Below are 26259 nucleotides of genomic sequence, written 5' to 3' on the forward strand. Positions count from 1 at the left end.
CACCTTTCAGTGTTGGCCTGCGAGTGGTTTTTGGCTGAGACGGCAGCTTGGACAGACAGTAGATGGCTGAAGGAGGAAGCCGGTCACTCCTTCATACAGATTCTTCTGTGGATAGCAGCAGGGGGTTGATGTATTCAAATCCCTCAAACTCTGACTGGTCTATTCTCTTGATGACGTCCCTGAGGAAAGAAACAGACAAGTTGATTCATCACAAACCCAGAGCACAATACCATCCACAGGAAATGTGGATCAGGTTCAGAACAAAGTTGGGAACAGACCTGAGTCTGTATATGTCACGTTTGCTAAGAATCCTATTCACAGTGCTTTGACTATACAGGGGTTGGCTCAAACATGTTCATCTACTCACTGCCTTTTTTAAAAACTGACATTTACATTAATTACATTATTAAAAATAGCTTTTAAAAATAAACATAAGAAAAACTCTGTTTTTGTTGCTACCTACTGCTCCTGTTGTACAAAACAACCATGCATCAGCTTAATTCCTCCTGATAGGTTTAAGCTTGTATATTTATCCCGGTATAAATCCTTAAAACCCTGTAAAATAGCGACCCTTAGTACATGATGTCAAGTGAGACAGAACCAGTAGAAGGTTTAGACTAATTAGTGGAGGAACCTGAACTCCCTTTTTGTTTCCTGAGTTTGCTGCTTCTATTTCCAAAGGCCCAATCACAGGTAAATGGAGTGGAACCCCCATAACTAGTGGGCCCAGAGTGGCTGGGTAAAAATAAATATCCTCCCTTAGCAACACTGTTGGCTTCTTCTCCTGCAGCAACGGGCTGTTTACTCATCTGTGTGGGTAAGTATATGCATGTGTGGCAATGGTGAGACAAGGAACTGAAACCCAAAAAAGAGGCCTCTCGCTGGGAAAGGCTGAGAGGCTTTCTGCCTACAGACATTGAGCGGAGGGCTTTGAAGTTAAAACAATAGGTGTGTTCACTGGACTTCCCCCTGCTGCACCAGGTGGGTGGGGGTCTCAGTTTAGGGGCCACCGGCAGTGTCGAACAGGTTGCAGATCCCACCCACATAGCGCCAGAATAAGTGAATGAAATGCTACACTGTCTTTTCTTTCGGTTTGCCGACTAGAATACTGATGAAGCAGATATTTTTCCTCCATCTGATCTCATGTGAAGTACTCTCATTGTAGGAGTAGGTCAACCACCAATACAACAATTAGATTTAGAAAATGGTGTTTTTCAATTTTGGAGTTTTGGAGAGTACAGAGAGGCAGAAAGAAAGACCACAGAGAGGGACACACAATAGAAAGGGAGAAGGTTTGGGAGTTGACCAAAACAAACAGTGTGTTCAACCAATGTAAATGTTGCCTTTTTTTCCAGGCTTGGATGACTTGAAAGCATTACCAGATGTAGAATGAAGAGCAGAGAACAGGGAAGGGACAGAGGAGGGAGTGAAGTGGCACAGGCACAACAAGAGTAAGACAGAAAAGCATGAGGACATCTAGAGAGCGTTTCAGCTGGTCTTCAGCAAACCACATCAAAGTAAGAAACCAACACTTCAGTACTGATCACTTAAACATCTACTGGCAAACTAAGAAATAATTTTTAACATCTAAAATGTCAGTGCTACCTGGTGCCTGACGACGTCTTGCCTATTACTACCTGCTGTCACACAATGTTTGATTCCAGGTAGCTGAAAGTGGAAAAAAACCCTGGAATATTTCTATACTTTTGTTGGCACAAAACTGGTAGAAAAAGCAGCCAAATATAAGTATTTATAACTGCCCAGATAAATTTTTACCCTGCCATTTAATAAAAAAGTAGCCGCACTGGTTGAAAAGTGTCCAATCTGGTAACTGATACTTTTACAATAGACGACTAAACAACTAAAAGGTCTATCAGGTGCCAACATTAACGCTCTAGGAAAACCCCTGAATGTAATGTAACACTTTAAGAAGACTATTTACTCACTACAGGTTGGGCACTGCATTTTACTGAGCTAAACAGTGAAACTGCGGGTTCTTACTAACAATTCACAAGCAGCACTGCTGGATGTTGCGTGTTTGGTCTCATGCATTATGTATTTTACAGGGACTCACACTCAGGGACACAAAACATGGGAGGAGAGAATAGAAATTTGTATAAATCCACCCCCAGCAGCTGGTTTTCTAGCACTGAAGCAGCGCGAACTGTGGCTGATATTTAGCATCAAGAGAGAGCAGGTTTAAAATGTTCAGCTCTGCTGTCAGTGTGGCATCTGGTTTAGTAAATATCCTTTTATGACCTTCTGTCTTGTTATTTGTTGGAAAGAAAAGAAGAAGGAAGAATTACTGAATTTATTAACTGCTTAGACTGACTAGAAAATGGGTCCCTGAAAACAGCCAAGGACCAATACTCGAGAAGACAAAAGTATGATTCCATGGGACCTGGTTGAAACTGTCATTTTCTAAGACACAGACCTGGTGTAGAAAAACGAAAGCCTCTCTTCTCCACCTCCCCTCGGCATGCTAGCAAGGGCCCCCAGCAATCCTAGCTTTTAATGTCGCAATGTAAATCTCTAGCGCAGAGGTTCTACCCTTCTCACTCCCTACACAGCTCTCACTTCTCTTTCTTCTTGTGCCAAGCCTATCACAAGTGGGAGAGAGGGGGAGACTGGAGAGGTTTTTGCATCACCCCCTCCTAGCAGGAGTGGCCTTGGTAACAGAGGGAAAAGAAAAGGATGGGGAGATAAAGTGTGAGACACAGGGAGGAGGCGTGTGTCTTCTTTTGATGCGCTGTGGTGTTTGATGCCAGGTTGAATTCTCTACTACTGAACCGGCAGTGTGCTCTCCACCTCGTTCTCCCACTCATCTCTCTCCTCCCCACACCGCATCACCCCGACATCTTCCACCACTGCATCCTTAAAAATCTGCCAGGGACTCCAGTCATCAAACCCTGTCACAAATCAGCCAGAAAGAGCGTCAGAGCTGCATTGCTCCTCATCCAGTCCAAGGCTGGTTTAAGGATCAGCATCTAGTGAAGAACAGAGGTGTACAGCTCCTTCGGCCTGGGGAGAGCTGTGGTAGCCACCCAGTGACATCTGCCATGGGTGGAGAGCATGATGGGCATGTAATAAGGTTCTAATTAACAATAGGGGATCCTGTTGCTCGGTGTCTACCATTTCACAGTGGTGTAGTTATTACTGTACATGCACAGGAAGGGAGAAGCCCTGTCTGTGCCTGTGTCAGTCTCCCCTCCACCCAGTTACTTGGTGCAGTTACTATAATGCAGTCAACATCCTGGCTGAACAAGTGGACATTCCATTTTGCTTTGGAGAAACAATTCTGCATCATTTGAAGTGAAGAGTGACAGGATGCTGCCTGGATGTTAATATGCGTCAGACCAACCTAACAGTAAGATTAGTAAGAACAGTAAGCTTCTAACAGTAAGACTGTCAGTGTTGACACAGACTAAAACTCTGCCTTCCAGTGGGGACATTCAAAACAGGTGCAAACCCTTCTGCCTTTAGAAATAATCAGAAGACTAATCACATGACCTAGTTAATTTAAAGTCCACTGAACCTTGTCGCACCTTTAAGAATCTGAGGGTGCCAGATTATAATGCTATGATTATTCCAGCCAAAACAATCAACAGCAAATTCTATTTTCCCAATTATCATCAAATTTTGCTAAAGCAATATATTAATCAGTTATATAAAAAAAACAAACAAACTAAAAAAAAACCAAAAAAAAAACACTTCTACCAATAATTGGACAAACAGCAGCAAACTACTTGAATGTTATTCTCCAGTGGCCTGACCATGATCCTTCACTGATGAAAAGGATGAAAGATGTTTTATGTGAAATTCATTTTAATAATCAGGTCCACACTTATTGTCTTCTCTAAAGAAAGATGAACTATTTCTAACTAGCTTCTTATGTGGTAAACTGAAATATGTATTTTTATCGGTGCATTCCTGTTGCATGCTGGTGACATGAAGTTACGATCCACTTTGCCTCTGAAATGTGCTCTGTGCTCTCAAATAAAAATGATGTATGTGTGTAGAGAAGTCAATAGAAGTGCAGGTAGTATCCAAGCTCTTTAATGCATAAAATGCTTTGGCATTTCAAATTCCCTGTACATTTCCAATCCCAGGCTCAATCCATATTTTTCCACATGTAGGACATTATAGAAGATAAATATCAACAAGAATGTTTGAAATTACAACCCTTGTTCCTAATGTTAAATGCTAATAAGGAACCATATTCTTTTTAAGTGGGGAGGTGCATGGTGTATTGAATTTTCAGTTCAGCTTCCTCTTTTGAGCACGGTGGCTGTTGAGAAACGTTGGCTAAGATCAGCCCAATAAAAGGCTTTGCATGAAAAATATAAAGGTTGGAGCCTCAAAAAAAAAAAAAAAATCAGTCCAGCATGGATTTAAATGCGAATGTTGTCTAACATAAGCCTGGTAATATCTATTGGCAGGGTCTCCAAAAGCCTTATGGAATCCATTTTGGGATGGCACAGAGGAAAACAGACCATGCTTGTGTTCTCGTGCTGCAGCAGCAGAGCCTGCATCGTGTCTGTTGTTGCGCCAGATCTCTTCAGCTTTTTCTCTTCTAAGTTAAATCTTAAACAAGGGCTCCTGTCACATCCTGAAGGCTGCATGTTTGTGTTAATCAAAACAATGTCCCTGACGGATAAAGACGTCAGTGTTGGAAACTGAGTGGGGGGTGGTTCTTTATTGGACGCAGAAGTCTTCTGTGAAAACGGCACAGCACCCGCTGTTCATGTGAGAACTCATGTAGTTCAACCTCTGTTTGACCACAAGAGGATGGTCAACACCTTTCACAATCACAGTAATGTGCTGCCGCTGTCACACATCTCTGCTGCAGTATGATGCTGTACAATAACGACTGTGCCACAGTTCAACAGACAAAATTCCATTTTCTAGATACAATAAAGACGCAGAATAGAAAGCAAGCAAAGGAATGTCATAAACACAAGTCCAACTCAAACTAGCTAAGAAATCAATATCAATTTTACTGATATTTTCCTACAGTGATAGCACCCCATACTGTTTTTCAATTACCGCTAGACTGACAGTATCAGTGCTGTAAAATGGTTGGTGACCAGGCAGGAAGATTAGATGCTGTTAAATCTTTCTTTTGCTTTATCAAACTAGAATTTCAAATTTCTCTGACTGTCTAAGTGAAGGCTGTGTACTGTGAATATTTATAAATAAGTGGCTACTTATATCACTGTGGTTTCAACAGCAATTTGGAGAGGCTTAGAAGACCACTTGAGTGGGAATAGTGGATCTTTATGCACAAATTGGTAGTTTTCTTTCTACTAATACACAAATAATGTTATAAAATATTAACATAAGAACGACTTTAATCATGGGCAGTGATGTGAGGTGCAGAAGCAGTACTTACTCATCATCTGGTGTTAGCTGCACTGGTTCATTAGTAAACTGTGTGTCAAAGTTTTCCAGGCCGTAGTCATCGGAGATCTGAGGTTTGAAGGGAGGCGTCACCTCTTTTTTCTCCAGCTGAGGAAAAAACAAACACAAAAGGTGTTTTATATGAAACAAAGTTGTTTACTCAATATTTGACGAGAGGATGTGAAAAAAAGCTTTGCAAGCTCCAAATCCAGTGGCCTTTCAACAGTTAGAGGGAACTGTCTGGAAAACTGCACCAAACAGAAGCATCACTAATTACCTGATGGATATGGAGCTGAATTCAAGTGGTTTTTCTTCACATCACAAATCTTGCTCTTCAGTTGTTCAGTTTAGAAAAACTCACCACCCACCAGCTGCCCCTCTACCTACTAAAGCCTCATTCAGGTTGAGACATCATTAGTTTCACAACTATATTAAGTTGTGATTGGACTTCTATGCATCCACAGTCTGATATATGGTCATCCCCTGTGCCACATCCAGTATTAATTACTGCAAGAAGTTTATTTCAAATATTCACTACAGCACTACATGTGGATTATTCCAACCCTGAAAATAGGGTTGAAAATAGAAATTTCCTTGTGTGAGTTCATGTTGATTAAAATCTACAGTGGCTGGCTCTGCATTGATGAGCTGTTTGTAAGGATTGTGAGAGTGGGGAATGGAAAAACGGAATTGTGTTAAGTCTTAATGGTCGATGTGATCACATTACCTTATTTTACTTCCTTATTATTATTTTTATAATACTCAAGTCTTACCATTTAACTTATTTTTTACAAGGGCTGAGGAAGAACCCCATCACAAATATATTACCCCATCTTAGAATTACCCAATAACCACACTGTTACTGTTACTGCAATACAAATCCATTTAAATGTAAGTTATTACACAATATTACTCTAATATTACTGAAAAGGTACATTTGTGTGTTTGCAGTGTAAGTGGCCGAGTAGGGAAAACAGAAAGTATGAGACAGACTTAAACGTTAGTTTTGGTGTTTACATAAGCACTGACCTAACACTACAGGATGTGCCACACCTACTGTATATTCCATAATCCTGAATGTCAGATGCATCAGATGACAGGCAGAAGACTGTATTAATCCCCAAAGGGAAATTTTTGTGTTACACCAGCCACTTCACAAATTCTGATGTTTGACAGATGTTGTAATCGACCTGTCAGTTCCCTCACTGGACATAGTGACTATGTCTAATAACGTCAGGGAAACAAACTTATACACATATGAGACAATAAAATCCTCACAGAGGCCCTAACAAATAATGAGTACATAGCGTGGCATTGATCTTTTCCATATGCTGAGATCTGCCACACTGATGCTGTTGCTACATTTCTCAGTGACAATGACGGCAGGACTGAAAAAGGCAGAGAAACAACAGAATAGAGAAGGTTGAGGCAGCAGAGTAATTGTGCCCAAATGATTCAGGCAGGGGAGTTTTTGTCTGGTTTGTTTCCATGGTTTCACATCAGTACCTCATCCTGTTAAAATGTGCACTGAGGACAATTTCTGAGAACACAAAGGAGATAGACCGCAAGCACACAGGTTTCCTTTCTGTGTTGTTTTTTTGCAAAGTTTTTAAAAGCCTGGCTGGAAGTGGGCTTAAGGGAAGCTTAAAATTGAGGTAAATCAGTTTGGCTTGTGAAGGCTGATCCAGGTGCTGTCAGCCTGATGCATTTGTATAAACATGTTCAGGCTATTCCTGTTCCTCTCAAACCTTTTCTGCACTATATGATGCGTAACAAGAGGAAAATCACCAGATATGATTGGTAATACTTGGAACTAAGATTCTGGTTTCCATATAATAAACAACAACAATAATAACAGTTGTAAAGTAACTGTGTGGTAATCAAGTCATTTTCAGATGGGATAATGCTTAGAGTTGGATAATATAATAAAAATGGGAAAAAAAAGGTAATGTGCTCACTGTATACATCAATATTTAACAGTTCCACTTTTCCATTTATTGTGACCATCAGTAAAATGCCACATTTCCTGCAGATGTTTCAAATTAAAAGCATTCCAAGTAAAGGGGGGATTTATTTCCTTTGAGCTGCTGGAAAGCTTTTAATATGAAGCACTGACTGAAAAACAGCTGCAATTGCAGAAGCACAGCTGCAGAACGGAGAGTATGACATGAGTATTGTTATACTGACAGAATATTCACTCTGTAAATGGACACTATACTGAACATATGGAGAAAACAAACGTGGGGGATGCACTGAAATTACATTAGGTGCAAATTAAAATAGGAAAAGCAGCAGAAGCATAATGTTTGAATTCCGTACCAGAAATCACAATTCACATCCAGCAACTGGCAACATGTTTGGTTTGGTTTTCTAACCTTGACCATGACCTAGGGGTTTCGTGAAAAACAAAAAAAAAAAAAAAAAAAAAAAAAAAAAAATAGAAGAGTGCTGCATCAGTTTAACTTTAGACTCACTCACATTGGACAGATTTAAAAAAAAAAAAAAAAAGAATCAATATTGATGGGCAGAGCAGAGAGAGCCTCCTTATTCCACACATTCTTCTACCTTGTCAAAACCTGCAGCCTCAATTATCCACAATGCAGCTCATCCATCGGAGGAGATTTAGTCAGACCTCTGGGTGTGTAATGCCAGTAGCAGCTAATGCATTCTGGAGGCTGCAGCAGACGTGAGGAGCTACAGAAGTCTGAAGCTCACTTCTAACACCACACCTCCACATTCTTCTGCTTTTTGAAACGTGCAGTCGTCAGTCGCAACTGACCTCAAGTGACAAAAACATTACACAACTTTTCTCATATATGCGGTAGTTCTGCCAACACATGGATCCAGACCATGTGCGACATCTTTAACCAAGTAGTTAAAAATTGGTGGACGACTAAACAATGCTCAGATCTGTAAATGCTCATATGGGTCAATTTAAAACAGCCTGTTTGCTTGTTTAGCTTTGAACGCTGTTGGGGAATCTACGAAACACTCGCAACTTGTTTTCAAGACCCGCTTCTTACTTGTCAGTCGTCAGTGGCTTTTCTACGCTTCATTAGTGTTACTAGTTCAAAGCATTTGTGAGAACAACTTCAAACAAACAAACCAACAACAGAAAACAGCTCATTCTCTCTCTTCCTATGGCTCCCTCCCCTTCAAAATGTCCCACCATCCCCCAGTCTCTGCCTTTATTTTCCAAATTCTCTTTCAGTGCCTACCTACACTCCTCTGTCATGTTCACCCCCTCACATCCTGTCTCCATCTTTCTCCACTCCATTTGTCTCTGTCTTACTCATTGTCAATCTTTTCCCACCCTTCTCCTCTCCACTCCTACTTTCCCCTGTCTGTCTGACGTGTTGCTGGCCAGGCTGAAGCTGTTGTGCTGGTAATGAAGCACGCTGAAGGCCAGAAACAGGCCGGTCACCTTCTAAGGACAGGACTGGATGAGGCAACCAATCAGTCAGATCGGAGACCGCATAGTTGTGACTGGTCACTAAATACAGACAACAGATCACTCTGAGGTACTTCTTCATCTCTGCATTATCTTCCACAGCAGTGTTGAAGTACATCTCTATATAAACAAGGAGATTAACATCAGAGGGTCCAAATGCCTTCACGTCACTGCTGCTCACTCGCACAAATCTGTGTTAGTGAAGCAGAGAGTGTCAGGGGAATTTCTGGAAAGAAAACTTGGTGCTGTGTGAACAGACTTGCTGTGTTTTTCTTTTCTGTTACCTCAAGTAATTGCTGAAGTCTGGGAACATGGTGAACTCTGACAACAGTCAGGCATGGCAAGAAACATGAGCAGAGAGGCAGTCAGAGGAGGTTGTAAACAGTTCTGCAAAAAATACTGTGCAGGTATGGTTACAAAACACTGACAATAACCCTACACACTTCTACCAGGACCAGGATTACTTCAAACACACACACACACACACACATACACACACACACACATTCAGAAAGCTGTGCCAGCGATGGGCGTGACTTTACGGACACGAGCTTAGAGGTTCATTTTGTTTCTGTATGTGATTCAGAGTGAACATAAACATTAGAAAACAGTAATAAATAACTTCTCCTCTAAATGCTAATTGTCAACAAATATACGTATTTACAAAAGAGGCAGCTAGAACAGGGCGCAGCCACAACCTGTACACATTAAAGGTTTGTGGGGACTCACACCATTCACATCAGAGTTGGTTTACTATTCCAATGGTGCTGGAGTAGTAAACCAGGCTGTGAGAAACATTTGAGTCCCCCCTCAACCAGCCAGCAAAGACCGTGGCCATCAAAGCCAAGATTCTCATTTTGATCCAAAACTCTTCATCCTGCCTGTAATAAAATGCCAGTTTTAATTTGGTTCTGAAGTGGACTGCCAACCACTGGCGTCCTGGTATTAATATAAAACCAAACAGCAAGTTAACTACAGTCCAGACTGTGAGACAGGATTTGGACAGTTACATATTTTTTGTTCTTCAGGCTCTTTGCTTCAGCACAGTAAATCCAAAATAAAATAATGGATACTGCATTAAAGTGCCAAGTCTTAGATTTAAGTGGAGTAGGTTTACGTCAAACAAAATCATCATATTCGATATTTTGTGGAAAATCCTCAGGAGTCACTGACTGCTTGAAGTCTGCAACCCACAGACACCAGACACTTTGTATCAAGGGCAGGAAATTAGCAAACTGATGAAACTCTGCTTGTGCTGGTCGCTGCGCCGCCATGAAAACGCTGCATCTCCCACACAGTTCTCTCTGTGCTGACAAATTAAAACTGACACTTGGTACTTTAATGTATTATCCAGTATTTTATATCATGCCTGAAAAACAAAAAAATAACTGTCCAAATACTTAAGGTCTGGACTGTATGTACTGACATGGATCCGCAGCATGTGGTACAGAGGTAGGATATCTGCTTTCCTTTTAAATATGACCTCAGTGTCGCAGCAGTGAAATCCAAATTATCAATTGCTTCTCAACTTCTGTTGACCCGACAGCTCCCTAGCATTAAAGAGCTGCGCGCTTGGAGAGGGGAATAAAAGCGAGTGGCAGGTAAATGATAATCAAATGTGTCGTCTCTTCAGAGGGAAAACTCCGCACTCCCTCAGGAACTGTGTGATGAATATTAATACGTGGTAACAACAGTCGCGGCATGCCAGGCTTGTCAGGTCTGGAGACAGGGTTGTAGTTTGAGGGCAGGGAACGTTGCTTCTCCACCTCTCACAGCTATGTCAACTTGTTTCCCCTCTGCTCATGTGGGAGCTTAGTTGCATGGGCGCAGGATCTCTCTGCGCTTTGATTTCTGTCCCCAGTTTGTCTTTGTTGTGTACTTCACATAACACGCTGTCAACTGGTTTTTTTTTTTTCTCCTCCTCTTTTCCACGACGGTTGTAGCAACAATGAGGATACAGAAATGGCCTTAGCTCATCTTAAAGTAGCATCAAATGTCCAATGAAGTAGCATATTAATGCTCAAATGACTGTTCCAATTCAGACTCTCCAAACTCTCTGGCAGGTGTATAACAACACACAGACATAACAGATTTAAGCCATTTTTTACATTTAAATCGTGAGAACACACAACACAGTCGCAGGACCACACACACTTGCTGTTTATCAAATGATTTCAGAGTGACTATTCCAGGGACTTAGAATCTCAGAGAGGGATTGATCCAACGCGGCTTCAAAGCAAAGCAAACATGGAGGCCGAATATGGTCATCAGCTTTTATCACATGTGTATGTTTTGCACTAAGAAACAAAAAAAAAGGACAGATAATCAGTTCAGAGCAGCCTGACTCCTGGAAAACCCAAACATCCTCTAGTTTGGGACCAGCATCACTTGTTTTAAATCACTCCAGAATTTGGCAGCAGCACACATCTCTCATCTCCCCCTCCTGCTTCAACACCCGGACCCGTCAGACCCTCTGGTCTGTCACTCTGCTCTGGTCCACATTCACAGCCCAAATCTTTTCCATTTGTGCTCCCAGACCATGGAAGAGCTGACCCACCTGCCAACTGTTCACTGTGAATCTCTGTGAGAAAAAAATAAATCATGAACTTTGCTGATGCCTTCAAAATGCTCTGCACTTTGGACAATTTTCATTCACAAATTTGTCAGCAAAGAATAAAAAAAAAGATAATTTCCCCATCTCACAGTGAGAAACTAACAGGCAAAAAACATACCACAGTTACCAGAATCAGATCTCATATTTAGAGGCTATTACTACAGCTGTCAGCTCCATGAATTGAAGCAGCTGCACTGACATAAATTGAAGATACAGAACAATCTGACATGAAGTCCGCCTCATGCTACAGTCCAGTGAATTCAGTTTGCGCAGGTCCTGTTTTCTCAGAACAGCCTTATTTAATTACAAACGCTGTCAGTTATTCCACTGTTCAGATCTGCTTAAAATGGACTCTGTGCAGCCCATAATCCAGCACAGTAAAGATCATTAATATTGTATGGCTTCTATCCTTTTATGTCGGTTTCAAATCATTTTGTGCGTCAGACCTACGCAACCTCAACATTAATGTTTTGGTTAGTGTGAATGTGTCTGTGATTAGGAATTCACTTTTATTTGCCTTTGTGCTCTGCTGCAATGCTCATGTGACTGTTCGGATTAAAATACGACGGCCTGCTCTCTGTGCTACCAAAACTCTTGATACATACAGTAGAAACACACTGTCAGCTCTGACAAAGGTAAATCACAACGTAGGATGACGACTGTGCCCTGTTCTCAGATCTGACTGGCATAAAGACGTGGTTGTGCTGGGTTTATTCTGTGGATGGTTCCATTAGTTGTAGAGTCAAACCTCAGATCAGCAGCTGTCTGTCAGGAAGCAGCAAGCATCCTGATCCTAATGAATGAACCACATCCGAAACAGAATATCAGGCGCCATCATCTTCCAAAGTTCGATCTGCCTGAAGTGGCTCTGTAATGCTCTGTAAGTTCAAATCCCTTTCTTTCCTTTGTTTTAGGGCATTTTCATTTACAGTTCACGGTCCTGTTGTCCTGGTCTGTCTGGTGAGTTGTTACACTTGATGATTCCCTTTACTTCAGCTCATTTCCACAAAAATGAGCAACAATTTCAGCGAGTACCAGTAAAGGCTAAGATGAGACGCTTCTCTCCTCAAAAAGAAGTCTTGTATGCGGAAATGATTTCTCTCTGGAGAATTATTCATTTCTGCTCAAGTATTATTTTATTTTAAGAAATGTAAAAATCACATAATTTAGTTTTAGTTCAGTGGAGTACGGGGTTAATTTTATCTATTAACATTTTAGTCTCATATCTGGGCACATGTGTCTTTTCAATTTATTTATTTTTTTATTTGGTTCCTCTTCATTAATTTATTCTGATCATGTTAATGCAGAATTTATGCAAAAACCCCCTGTACAGTTTTCCATGATCGAAAAGGAGCAGGGTGAATAAAATCCACCACTTCCTCAAAACGCTCTTTACCTCCTGGGTAAACATTCGTAACAGCCTGTCTGCCAATTCCAAATTCTTACAACCAGTATTTACAAAGAACATAACAAAGAAAGAAACGCCGTAAAAGAAGATTTTGTCTGTGCACACTGATGCTTAAAATTTAATTTCTTTCTGTGATCCTCATCCTCCACACCAAAAACTATTTCTGTAATTTGTCTGTTTTTTTTTTTTGTTTTTTTTTGCCATATACATAATTAATATTGTTGCAGATAAAATCTCAGATAACACCCAACACAATAGTCTTCTTTTAGCAAATATGTATGGAAAGATGCTTGGTTCCTTAATCATGCAATCATTTGTACAGAAAATGTGAAAGCAAAGCCCACATTAAAAGAACTTAGTGCAATATTGTTACTTACATTTGCATAAACCTCAGCCTGCTGTCCTGCCTGGTTTCATGCTTTGTGCTCGTGGTTTTGTTGCTCATTCTTGTCTAATTTTCATTCCTTATTTTCCTTCCAGCAGCTGGTGACGCTAGCTAACATTACTGGCACAGACATGACTTTAATGAAATGCAAGATGCTGCAGCTTATAAGTGCATCAGGTCAAGCAGCTACAGTGAATTAACGTCTGGAACAGATATTTCTGTGCAGCGGAGGATGCTGTTTTAGAGCTCAGGAGCATACAATCTGTGATTTCACAGACACTTCCTGGAGTCTAGGGGCTTGGTAGTTCTGTTAGGACACTTGAGTGCTCACGTGGAGAATTCAGGAGGAGGGTTACTGGGAGCAACAGGCTGCCTGATCTGAACCTGAGTGGTGCTTAGTTACTGGACATCTGTGTTAGTCATGGATTGGTTGTAACAAAAAGCACATTTTCATAAATAAACAGAAAAACAGAAAACCTCAGGCCTAAGATCTGTGATCGATATCGTGGTCTTATCACCAGATCTGCAGCAGTAAACCCAAACTCCCTTATGTCTAAGGGTTTTGACTTTTGGTTGGTTGGTTTTAATTTGATTTTAGTTTTTCTCAAGGGTCACCCACAAGATCCAACTAACTTCAACAGGCTATAATAGCTGACATCAACAAATCGGTGTCATCTGTGTTTTGAGAAGACCATAGAATTTTTTGTTCCTGCTTCTCTTCTGGCATGAGTATTTTGAAAGATGACATTTTGTTGGGAATTCTGTGTTTGAAAGTGGGGGGGACCAAATAAACTACAACTGAATGAATCACACCACAGTATTTTTCACCCTCTCCTCACCCGGTCAGCTCTTACCTGGTCCCACTCTATACTGCGGAAAAACGTGTGTGACTTGATATCTGTGAAGCCCGTCTGGACCTGGCAACCCAGCCGCTCCTTAGGATCCTGTCAGGACCGAAACAGCTGGTCAGTAAGGTAAATAGAAGCAACCGTGTTTCATAGCAATGAGAGGTCATTCTTTAAACACTGCAGGTTTATGTCAGTTTGATTCTACTGTGTATGGACAGTAATAAAGTCCAAGGACCACCTCTAATGATAGCACTCCTCTTAGCTGAATTTGTTGGGTTTTGTGATTTGGCGCCACACAAATAAATTGAATTGAATTGAATTAGTATCTTTACGCTTTGTATATTGACAGCATAGGTCTTCCACTTTCCCTTTTAGAATGACCAACACAGACTATCTTATTATGACAATGAGGTATAATTAAGGTTTTACTTTTTTGTACTGGAGGAACAATAATATACATTTTGGCAGTATGAGCAAAAAAAAAAAAAAGAGGCTTTCTCTGGTTCCTGGACATGATCCCACACACACTGATTTGACTAGCACATGGACACTGAGAGAAGGGGCTGCTCTCACCTTGTTCAGAAAGCTCTTGAGCACGCTGGCAGCTTTCACCGACAGAGACCTTGGGATCCGAATAGGCTTCTCAAGAATAACTGTTGGCAAAAAGAGAAGGTGGATGGCAACAAAAGAGAAAGACAATCGTGAGTAGAGAGGAGGATGATTCACAGTCTAACCTGCCTGTGGGTGACCATGTCTGCTATGTGGGAGTCAGAAAAAAAAAAAAAAAAAAATTTAAAAAAGGGAGGAGATACAGAGGACACTGTTCTGTTATTTCTCTCACTTTTCATGGTCTACACACAGCCTTGAGACTCTCACAGCATAACAATGTCATACTGACCAGAACAAAAACACTCTGAAGATTGTTTTTCCCTCACAACTGAAAACCAAGGATGTAGTAGAAATTTGTTCTTCATGCAGTATAGTGTTCGCAGTTTGTATTGTCAAATCTCAGCTCAAGACTATGTGACCAGTGTGTGTTCTCGCACAGACGCGGATACTCCCCATCAAAATCTGGTGCTTCAGAATAAGACAAGTAGCTGCTGTGCCAGGAAGCATCAGAAGAGCCGTAGATGTAAAAATGCAGATGAGATGAGGTACAGTCTGCTTTCTATGAACGCTACATAATGACTGCAACAGGCATGTAATTTGTGACAAGCTGCTAAATCAACTCTCTTGGGATAAGACAATAGGATTTACCAGTTCAGCTGGTAAAGGAAACTGTTTGCTTTGTATTCAGTGAAAGTGCAGGAAGGTTTAGGAATTGGGCCACATGCTTCATTCAAGCTATTAGTGCACATTGTCTTTCACAAGAAATGCTTTAGAAACAGCATGAAACAGGACAGGATGGTGTCAACTCTCTTAACAATGATTTGTTTTATGTGTTACTTTTTTTATTCATTGCATGTTCTCACACTGATCATGCTTTTTATTGAGCCAAAGGCAATTTTCCACTCTAATGCATGATGAAGTTATATTGTGCTGTTCTCTTGTATTTTATTTGATAGGATAGTAAGTGAACCTATTGTGGAAGTGGAGCTATTGTTTCCAAGGTCAAGAACGAGCATTTAATCAGAATTTTAAAAGCATTGAATTAAACCACTACTGAGTAAATAAAGTTTTTTTTCTCCATTAATTCCCATTATTAAAATGTACTGTGCAGAGGTTTTAGCTTTCAATATAAATTATATAAATTGTTTTTTTATTTACCAATTAACTTCATACAAAGTACAAAACCTAAATCTTATCAGTATTTGCAGCACTTCCCCTTTGCCCTTACAGCAGTTCTCTGTGGTGTGACCTGCACACTGTTTTCTCCTGGTACATTTGCAGCACCTTGGAGAAGCTGCTGCAGTTCTTCCGTAGATTCAGACTGTCCCAGTGTTTCTGTCTCATCATATTATCCCAGACTGAATCCTGAATCCACACTGTTGAGATCAGGGCTCTGTGGTGGTCACACCATCTGTTGCAGGACTCCTGGTTCTCCTTGCCTCTGAAAATAGTTCTTCATGAACTCTAGTGGGTTCTAATCTGCACAATGAACATGTGATCAATCAGACACCTGACGGTGTTGTGCGATAAGAATCTAAAACAGTGCCTAAAAGTCCTGCACAGTACATGTTGAATGTGAATAAACCCTTATGGCTGAGTCCACCACTAAATCAAATGTTGGCCAGTCTCTAGCTGTCTGTCTGTCTAAAGCTCTGGGATTAGCATGTGGAGCACTGATACCCAAACAAGGTCTGGCACACAGATTAGCTTGGTGGCATATGGCTCGGTTGCTCCTATAGCGAAAGGGTTGGTTTCCGTTGGCAGGAGTTCATCCAGGAACCTGCTGCTTTACCGGTAAGACCGCCAGGAGGACGGTATTGGTGGCAGATGCTAGCCATGGTGCCACGCTATGCTCCTGACAGTCACAGCAGAGACATAATGCGTCACATGAGGCTCCTGAAGTATGGAGGAATTTCTGTCATAGAGGACTGTGTGGGTGACTGTGAGAGAGAGGAAGGGAGGGGGAGGTAAAGGGGGTGTGCTACGTAAGGGTACCATATGGCCCGAGGAAACACAAATGCAAATAGAAGTACAGATATTATAGAGGTTCCTCTACAGTGAAGGCGTGATCACACCCACAGTTTTACTTTTTAGTCCAAATCTCTCCGAAAAAGTTAACTTCATTACATCTTTGTATTTATGATGTGTAGGCTCATTATTGAGAAAATTTGTAGTTTAATATTTGAGTTTGGTGGCTGTAATTTGCCATTATGTTAAAGCCATTGAATGCCTGAGGGCAACAAATGTCATTATTATCCATCATGTCAGTGCTACAATATAGTTTCCAATCTCCTCAACAAGGTTGAAATGATAGTTTCCCCAAAGGTATTTAAATGTCTTTGCAGGACGACACATGGACCGGTGCTGTAACACCGCCCCTTCTCCTTAATGTGGATGGACACTGGGAAATAGGGAAGAACTGTTTACAAGTTTAACAAATTTGTTTCACATTTGAAAATGTGTTTATTGGGGGTAAAGGTAAAGAAAATATTGAAGCATACATTAAGAGTGGCTTTTCCTGGCTCCAGTAAATGACAAATGACGGCAGCCAATAGGGAAAAATGATGCCACAAATGCTACATCCACTGTTTCCTACAGTCTGTACTTCACAACAAAGGCAACAGCAAATTAAAAAAAAAAAAAATCTAAGACTCTAGATCCGATTCATTCATTTCCTCTCAGCTCAACTTGTTCTCCAAGTACAAAATACTGTCGATTTTTACATCCACCTTCTCATACCATTATAGTAATAATTATGAAAGCATGTTCCACCATCAGAAAGCAGGCTCATACAAGAATATGTCTGCAGGGATATTTCCAACTATCTGCCCCTGTCTTAGATCTTTGACTGACACAAGGCAGAGACCTGTGTTTCAGGTGCCTCAGTGTGGTTGTTTGGGATCATCTCAGTGCAAAGGAAACTGCCGTCAGCTGTCAACTAACGGAGAAAACAGTGGACTGTTACACACACACACACACACACACACACACACACACACACACACACACAAGATCTGATCTGTGACTGAGGCCACAATGTTCTGCCAGATTTTCCACCATTCACGAGGGGTGGAGGAGCATGAACTACAGCCTCTGTATGCAGCAGTGCATCATAACATGGATTCTCAAAATATTAACCCAGCAACCCCAACCCAGTAACAGCATAATGTCAATGTAAAGGTGTTCAAATCCACACAGATACAGCCAGTTGTTCCTATACCTTTCCTGACTATCATTCATTTCTGCCTGTACCAAGTGTTACCATTGTTTAATCATTCTGAGGGCCAAATATTCTCATCTCACCAAAAGACAAAAATGAGAAATTGGAATTTCAAGGTGCAAACTAAGCAAATACATGTAGAGCACCAACATTTGCAGAAAATATAACAAAATATATAAAATAATGAACTCTGAGAGAAATTAAATTAGTTGTTTCTGAGATTTCTCCATTTTACTAAAGCAGACAAGGATCAAGCTAGAATTTACATAGGAAATCCTTTACAGCCCAGAGCAGATTGCTATTCTATTACATGGAACCAATTTCCCACTATTACAATATTACTTCTGGATCACAAAGACCTAAATTAACATGTTTTTGATTGAAAGGAAGCAAACAGCCTGCCAATATATGCCATTATTTACGAATTTATGATCAATTTTTAAAGTGTTTTTGGCAGGCAGATGACTGCTAAAAACACTAAAATAAGTACACACACTCTTCATATACATAACATATGTGCAAATATTCACTAAAACGTCTCAATCTAAACAGAAACTCCTGCAGTTTTGTTGAATTCAGGGCAGCTTTGTGTTGCACTGTAATTGTGTTTCTGATCTTTTATCTCCATCTCTTTGCTTTTATTTTCACTTTGGGTATTTAAAGTCATTTTCACAATATTTATCTTGAATTTGTAATAACTAATTTTATTCTGGTTTTCATTACTTACGGTTTTTAAAATTGTTAATGTTTTCCTGCCTATGCCAACACGTTTTAAATTGCTAGTGTATGAAATGTGCTACATAAATAAAGCTCCCCTGCCTAAATGATCTAATAAAGGGTTGCACAACTGTTGCACAATTTAGTCATTTCCAGTTAAATGCCCTCCTGACTGGACACTGGTGCCGTGCAGCCTGTCATTTATAGTTGTAATCTAGCGTGTAATTTATATGTATAAACCATTTGTGTTCCTCTGCCTCACCTTGAAAGAGGTACTCCTCCGTGTTCATGTCTGGATTGTCAGTGATGATGTCAAAGGGAGATCTCCCAGCCATCATCTCAAACATCAGCACGCCCAGAGCCCACCAGTCCACACTGAAGCCTGGGATAAAACAGCATATCCAGTAATAAATACTGTATGTGGGCTTTTGAAGGACTCTACATTTGGCAGGACTATTTTCCAAATCCCTTCCATCCTATCAGCGCGAGTCCTGTACTCACCGTAGTCCTCTCCTCTGAGGATCTCAGGTGCGATGTAGTTGGGTGTTCCACAGAAGGTGCTGGTGGTGTCACCTGGTCTGATTCCCTCCTGAGCACACGAAGAACAACAAGAAAGGGGAAAAAAGTGTAAAAGCAAGGACAGTGGTTACAGAGATAAAAAGTGGTAGTGTGGAAAATAAGTCATGGTGAGAACATGAAGTGAAAAAAAAACAGAGGCCCTGTTAGTACCCCCAGGCAATACTGATCTACTGCATTATTGATAACCATATGCCAGCTGTCCACACAGTCTTCTGGAAAAAAATTTAAAAAATGAATCCTTCTCTTGCCTTGCACATGCCATAGTCTGTGAGCTTGATGTGTCCCTCGTGGTCCAAAAGAACATTGTCCAGCTTCAGGTCACGGTAGATGATGCCCTTTTCATGCAGGAAGTTCAGAGCAATGCAGATTTCAGCAGCATAAAATCTGTAAAGGAGGCGAGAGATATGCAGGCAATGGTGTATCAGACAAAAACTTTCAAACAAACACAACAAAATATCCAAATCCATAGACACATGATGTCTTGGTCTATGAACATAAGCACTGTCGCATTTGACTACAGGAACAACGACAGGAAAAGCTCTTATCAAAGCCATGAGTTTGACCATGAGTTGTTGTACTCGGTGGGTCAGTAGCACATTTCCTTTCCATGTGTAGGTAGTTTTATTCCGTTTCTGCAAATGCAAAACTGTCAAACACAAATCCCACATTGCTCCCCCACATTTTCATTGTGGCAGCCTCCATTATTCACCGTTGTTTCATAGCTGGCATGAAACTGATGGAAGCTGCATCCTATCAGCAGCATCATCCGTCGCCCACTGGCCCGCCTCCCCCAAGCGGGGGAATGTGGCAGGGCCGCTCATAAATATGCACATTCATTATGAGTGATTAACATTGCTGCTTTGCATATGTACAGCTACTGTCTCCAGAATGCAGATTATAAGGGCCAACAGGGGCATAGTGTGCCTCTCTAAATTACTCAGCCTTTGATCCAGCATTTATCGGAGCCGCGGTTGCAGTGCCCCGCAAGTAGACAGGCACAATGAATTATGGGTGCTCATTATATTTCTCAGAGGTGGGAAAAAAGCGTTACACTTGTGTGAAGTACTTGGAAGAAGTATGCTGTTGAGGGCTGAGGGCAAAGAAGGTGCATATAAAAGCAACTTCAACCAAGAGCACACTCCAGCTGTTCTACTCCACAAAACACAAGATGCACTTCTAAAACTTTGTCCTAACCAAAAGACAACAACAGCCGTACACACATGTGCTTCACATAATACCCTACAAAATGACCCACCTGGGAGAGGTTCATTCTGTCCACCCCAAAATAGCTGGCAGTGGCACAGATGTGTTTTCTGTGTAACTAGATGTGACAGGGTCGTGTCAACTTAACCGATCAGAAATTCACCCACTTCTGTCATCATCTGATCCTGCTGTCTATTCTTGCACCCCAGCATGGTCCTGGTGTATTTTTATTACACTACACAGTCCTGACCTGAGTGAAGATCTTGACAAATGAGGTCTATCTGAATACAGACACTTAAATGCTGGACTGGGACTTGTTAATGTTGTAACATCTGGATGTTTACCTTGCATGTTCTTCAGGGAGCTTCCTTTGCCGTTGCATATGAAACATCAAGTCCCCGCCGTTCACATATTCGATTACCAGAAATAACCTAGAAACCAGAGCATAATGGAAAAATTATTTGGAGAAAAAGTGAACCAATGACTTTGGAGAAATATATTAGAAACGCATTAACGAGCCATTTTAAGGTGATGTAAGGGTCAGGGTAGTTTAATGAGCGGTACATCCACTGTATGTTTAATATTTACTACATGGCTTATGGCTTGTTTATGTTTATTATTAGTGTTTGGACTTTTTTTTTTTTAAGAAGATCACAACATTCATAAGATACTACTAAATCGCAAAACATCCAAAAAATATCCAGTGTGCTCTAATGTGCTTGAATTCTTTTTGTGCACTAGACCTTCATCAGGTCATGTAACGACTCTCAAAACTCAAAATAATGACATCAGGTAGAGCTGAATTTCAATATAACATATCATCATCAGAAAGTAATATTTTAAATGATTGAAACGCTGTGAGCTGCACTTGAAACGCGTTGAATAGAATACAAGCTCTCACACAGTGTCAGCCTTACCGACTTTCTGTCTGGAAACAGGAGTGGAGGCCTACTAAGAATGGATTGGTGGATGCCTGCTCAAACACATGCTTCTCTGTCTGCACCCAGTCAATATCCTGGAGAGGAGACAGACAGAGACAGAGAGGGCACAGGGAAAGATAATATATTAACAAATCAATTCGTCTGATCAATAGACTTTCTCAAACAGAGAGAAGATCATCATAACAGATAAAAATGGAGTCAATCCAGAGCACAATCCTCATACTCCGGATTATTTGGAGACCGTTTTGTTCCTTGGACTGTCCTGGCTGAGAGGGTGGACCTTGAACAGGGTGCCAAAAGATAATAAATGCCAAGCTCATCTTGAAAACCATCCACCAGTTAGTCAATGATACCAATAAAGGCTGAATATAACCTTTAGAAAAGAACAGCCAGACACCTCCCCCATGGTTCAATACATGTACATGTGTTCAGGCATTTGACTGTCCCAGTGTTTTGTTACCTAATCAAATATCAAGACGCAACATGTTTACATGTGAGGTTATATAAACACGGCAGTGCAATTCAAGAGAAGCACTAACTACAATGAGCAGTGGAAGTAGAGTAAGAAATGATGCATTTGTTGAAGAAACAACTGTCAGTCAGACAAACCAACAATGACTGTTGACTGTTAAGCCACAAATATCTGATTTTTGATGTTAGAAGTTTAAAACTTTTATTTTTCTGAGTCTCTCAGCATAGTGTGAGTACACCTTGGAAAGTACATTAAGAGACTGGTTGCATTTGCATTTATGTAAATCAGGGGTCACAAACCCTGGTGCTCAAGATCTACTGCCCTACTTGTTTTTCAACTATCCCATTGCTTCCAGCCTCTCATTTCACTATGTGCAGTGACAGTAAATTGAGTCTTCTTCTTCTGACTGATCCAGGTAACCAGTAGAGGGTAGGGCAGGGATAGCTGGTAAACAAGCAGGACATCATTATATCAAACAAAGCATTACTGAAAACGTAACAGAGGCATAACTCTGTGGGAAGCTCATTCAAGCTTCTTCTTCTGTCAGGCTGTGGGGATGAATTATTAAACTAATGCACATAGTGTCATGAATAAATGAAAACTGGATGTCCAATCAAAACACTGTTAAGACTCGACTTCCTCAAAATCTACCAACTGGGGAAAAACAACATCTTTACTGTAAATTCATTTTTTTTGTGTGTGTAGAAAAAATGATTATAGGTTGATGAGGAAAGTAGAGGCATGAAGCCATGACATGATTTGTGTCGTCCAGGATTAGTTGTGCAGATGTTGGATGAAGCAGAACCTCTGGACAGCGGCTCGTCTGGCAGCAGGAGCCCGTCGGTTTTTAAGGATTTATATGTTGAGGATTACTGCCACCTAGTGGGCTGCTATATTTTCTTTTTACAGACTAGTTTCTTAAACCATCTCTGTCCTGCAACTTTATCAGTGATTCTTTTGTTTTTACTCCTTTCAGAGGGTGAAATACATGTAAAACGCACAATAATTAGAGCTAAATAAATAAAATTGCTTTCGATTTATATTTTAACAGTGACCTGGGCAGAGGGGGCAGAAGTTTTAAGTTTGAAAAGACTAACATGCACAGACATACTGACTGAACACCATGCTAGCTCCATTCACATAATAGTAATAATGAATGTATGTATAGTTTCTGATTTCACACTAATATGCAGCCTTTTCTTATTGAAATTAATTTCACGTCATGTAAATCTGGTGATTCATTACTGCAAAAAAAAAACGTCTCACCCGGATTTCATCTTCTTCTGTGAGTCACCCACTTATGTGCTCCTGCTTCCTCCTAAGCCATTTCATTTCCATCATGCCTTTCTTCCTCATTCCTTTCAGAAGCTCCTACCCGTCTGTGACTCAGTCTTTACTCATCTTTCCATCTCTCCATGCATCTTTCACTGCGTTTACTCCACCCTCCCTTTCCAACTTTTAGCCCTTGACATCTTTTCCGCCCTTATTTCCTCAGTGATGACTGCTGTCAGACCTGTTACATAGTCCAGCTGTTCTCAATCCCAGCACGCAATGCAGAGCCACCAGTTAGTCAAGGTCAATGCAATTAGGCATTGGAATCCAAAACCAGCAGAACGTGCACTGGAAGCATAAAAACGTCACAGAAAAAGTATTTTCAAATTCACCTCCTCATCCTTGGAACACATTTGACCCATGTATAAACTGCTTTCACCTTTTCTATCCTGGACTGATGCTAAAATCACAGAGCAAAACTTTGTGTCTGTCTTCAGTTCCACCTTATAGTGAAATCTTAAGGAATAAAAGTGTGGCCATCAACCTAAACTGGGCACAGGAGCAGAACCAAATCAACAGCAGGGGAGAAAAGAGAAAAGGGAGGATTGTATGGACACTGAATAATGCAAGTTCCAAAATATACTGATTACACTTGCAACATCTGACCAACAGAGACGTCATCAGGCAAAAACATTCATAAAAGAATAACATGAGCCATATATGATAAAGTGATACCCCACCTCCAATTTAGAAGGAACGTAACATGAAATAACATACACATACAACAATCATGGCCACACATATTTTCATAGCAATATTCTTTAAATAATCATCATAGTCAGTCAACAATTCTGGGATTGTTAACTATGTACATAGTTTAAAATATACATCAAAGATAAAATCCCCAGAACAATCTAAATATGAACGTGGTTTTGAAGACAGGGGGAGATGAACTGCTGCAACATGAAGCAAATATATTTTCCAGAACTTGTCTTACACAGTGTGAGGCCAGTCTTCCCTTTTTATTTGGGTCTGTGAAACTTTGTTGTTTTGTCTGCAGCACAAACTGGAGGTGGCAAACAGAAATACAAAGCAGTCAAATTAGCCTGGGGAGCGACTGATTAAACTATTGGGAAATTGGACAGTGGCACAACCCGACATCGCCTACGTGTGGGTTTATACAGAAACCAATCTGTGCCGCTTTAGATGCGGAGAAGAAGACAGACGTGCATAAACTGTTGTTTCCTTATTAATCTTTTTAATTTTGCAATTTCTAGTTTCTTGTTCATTCTAATTTGGGAAAGGTGAACCTTCAAGGGGCACAAGTTCCAACTCTGAGCTCACTGTATTTGCAGATATGGTCATTACTTCAAGTAATAATATCACTGTGCTCATCAATTTATCTACAACCCCACCAGGTTAGCCAAACTTATTAAAAAGAGAAAACAAAGGCAAGCTAATTAAAATGAATAAAAGATCTCAGTATCCCTACTGCCTGTGTCACATCCACATCGAAATGAAGGACCATGCACGGCTTTTACTTGTGTCTTATCTGAACTTTGTAAATATATTTTTTAATTTTTTATTTCATCTATTAGATTTATTTTTCATTGATTCTCTTAAAATACACTTTGTTTTATGCTGTTTCTTTTCTTAAGATGATTTCTCACATTTTGTGAAGTTGGTTTCTATATTTGTGATATACACCAGTGCAGCCTTCATGGAGCTCTGTTACAGATTGACACACCCCTTTGACATTTAATGTCAGTTAAAACATGTTTCCTTGATTCCTCTGTCCTTGCAAAAAAAAAAAAAAAAAAAGATGCAAGTGAAAGAAACATGGATGCAGTAAAGGGAACTGAGATGTACCTCACATGTAGCTTACCTGTCCTTCCTGCCTCTGTCTCACAACCTTGACAATCCAGATTACTGTCTCACCTCATCGTCATGGACCAGCTCCTTCTTCACCACCTTCATGGCGTACATTTGCTCATTCTTTTTTAGCCGAACCAGCAGGACCTTGGCGTAGCTGCCACGCCCAATCACTCGGATCAGCTCAAAGTCACCCAGCCCGAGAGCCAGGCCCTGGGACAACTTAATGCCATCAATGCCATCCACTACTGCCTTGATGTCCTGCAGGGGGGTAGAGATTGGAAAGGTTTGAGTGTGTAGACTCCTTCAAAATAAGTGTGTGACCGTGGTCACTGTGGTATTTTACAAACATTAGGACCAAAGAGTTTTATTGTACGATCTACTAAATGAATTAAATTTGGAATTGCACATTTCATTGAATAACAAATTAAATTCTGCTGTGATTTGGATTTTTCTCACCTCTGTATCTGCATCTTCTGTTTTATCCACTGTGCAGTTGTGCGGTAAAAAAGGTACTGCAAAATAACAGAGAATCATCCAATTATGGCCATTTGGAGACAGAATTGAATTTGCAATGTGTTGTGTGTTGTTATATTCTGGCCAGCAGAGGGAGGCAGAGGACACAGAATCAAGTCTGATTATCCACAGGAAATACCAAGCTGGGTCAATGCATTCAGTCCACTGGGGGTCCTTGAGCAGCCTCTGACAGACCCCGACATCACCCCACAGTCTCCTTTTAATAGGATTTACATTTCTGTTCTGCGGGATCCAGTCATAGTAATGTGTCTAGATAATGGTTACATAAGTTATAATAATAAGTGAATGTAAGGTGAAGCTACCAGGCTCTAATCTAAATTTGTCTTCTATTATTAATTTGTCTGGAGATCGACATGAAAAGTCCTTGATCCCACTCTGGGGGCCAGTCACGTGTATATAGTGCACTGCACATGCATATTACAGTGCAAATAGCAAAGTAAAGGTTCAAAATACTGCTATGGAACTTAACATGTACTGCATGTTTGAATTTTTCTTGCTTTTGCTATGAAACAGGTTTCACTGTTGCACAGTTTGAAAGGTAATGAGCAGGTTATCGATTTGAAAAAGATATGGCTGCTTTCAGAAAGAGATTTTACGCCAGTCTGCAGTCTTTAAAGGGCAACCCTAATTTTACTTTTAGATGATTGTAATGCAAGTTAAACACTTTCACTAAAATAAATCTGAAAGTTGGCCACCATGGCCCCAGGCCACATCAGAAATAACAGTCATGT

The 26259-nt window shown here is 40.6% G+C and overlaps 1 protein-coding gene across 3 annotated transcripts in view; it reads right to left on the minus strand.

Moving 5' to 3' along the window:
* Positions 1–43: 43 nt before the first annotated feature.
* The window catches only part of prkcz (protein kinase C, zeta), a 73219-nt gene continuing 47003 nt past the window's right edge, over positions 44–26259 (minus strand). For all 3 annotated transcript variants that reach the window (XM_026332150.1, XM_026332152.1, XM_026332151.1), the window contains 11 exons: positions 25451–25506; positions 25058–25252; positions 21352–21449; positions 20779–20865; positions 19480–19615; positions 19154–19241; positions 18915–19034; positions 14680–14759; positions 14113–14202; positions 5393–5508; positions 44–179 (listed from right to left, as the gene is read on the minus strand). In XM_026332150.1, coding sequence (XP_026187935.1) covers positions 92–179; positions 5393–5508; positions 14113–14202; positions 14680–14759; positions 18915–19034; positions 19154–19241; positions 19480–19615; positions 20779–20865; positions 21352–21449; positions 25058–25252; positions 25451–25506 — 1154 coding nt within the window. In that variant the 3' untranslated portion in view covers positions 44–91. The remainder of the gene's footprint in view (positions 180–5392; positions 5509–14112; positions 14203–14679; positions 14760–18914; positions 19035–19153; positions 19242–19479; positions 19616–20778; positions 20866–21351; positions 21450–25057; positions 25253–25450; positions 25507–26259) is intronic.

This window comes from Mastacembelus armatus, chromosome 7 (assembly GCF_900324485.2).
Source record: "Mastacembelus armatus chromosome 7, fMasArm1.2, whole genome shotgun sequence".
In the NCBI taxonomy this organism is placed as follows: Eukaryota; Metazoa; Chordata; class Actinopteri; order Synbranchiformes; family Mastacembelidae; genus Mastacembelus; species Mastacembelus armatus.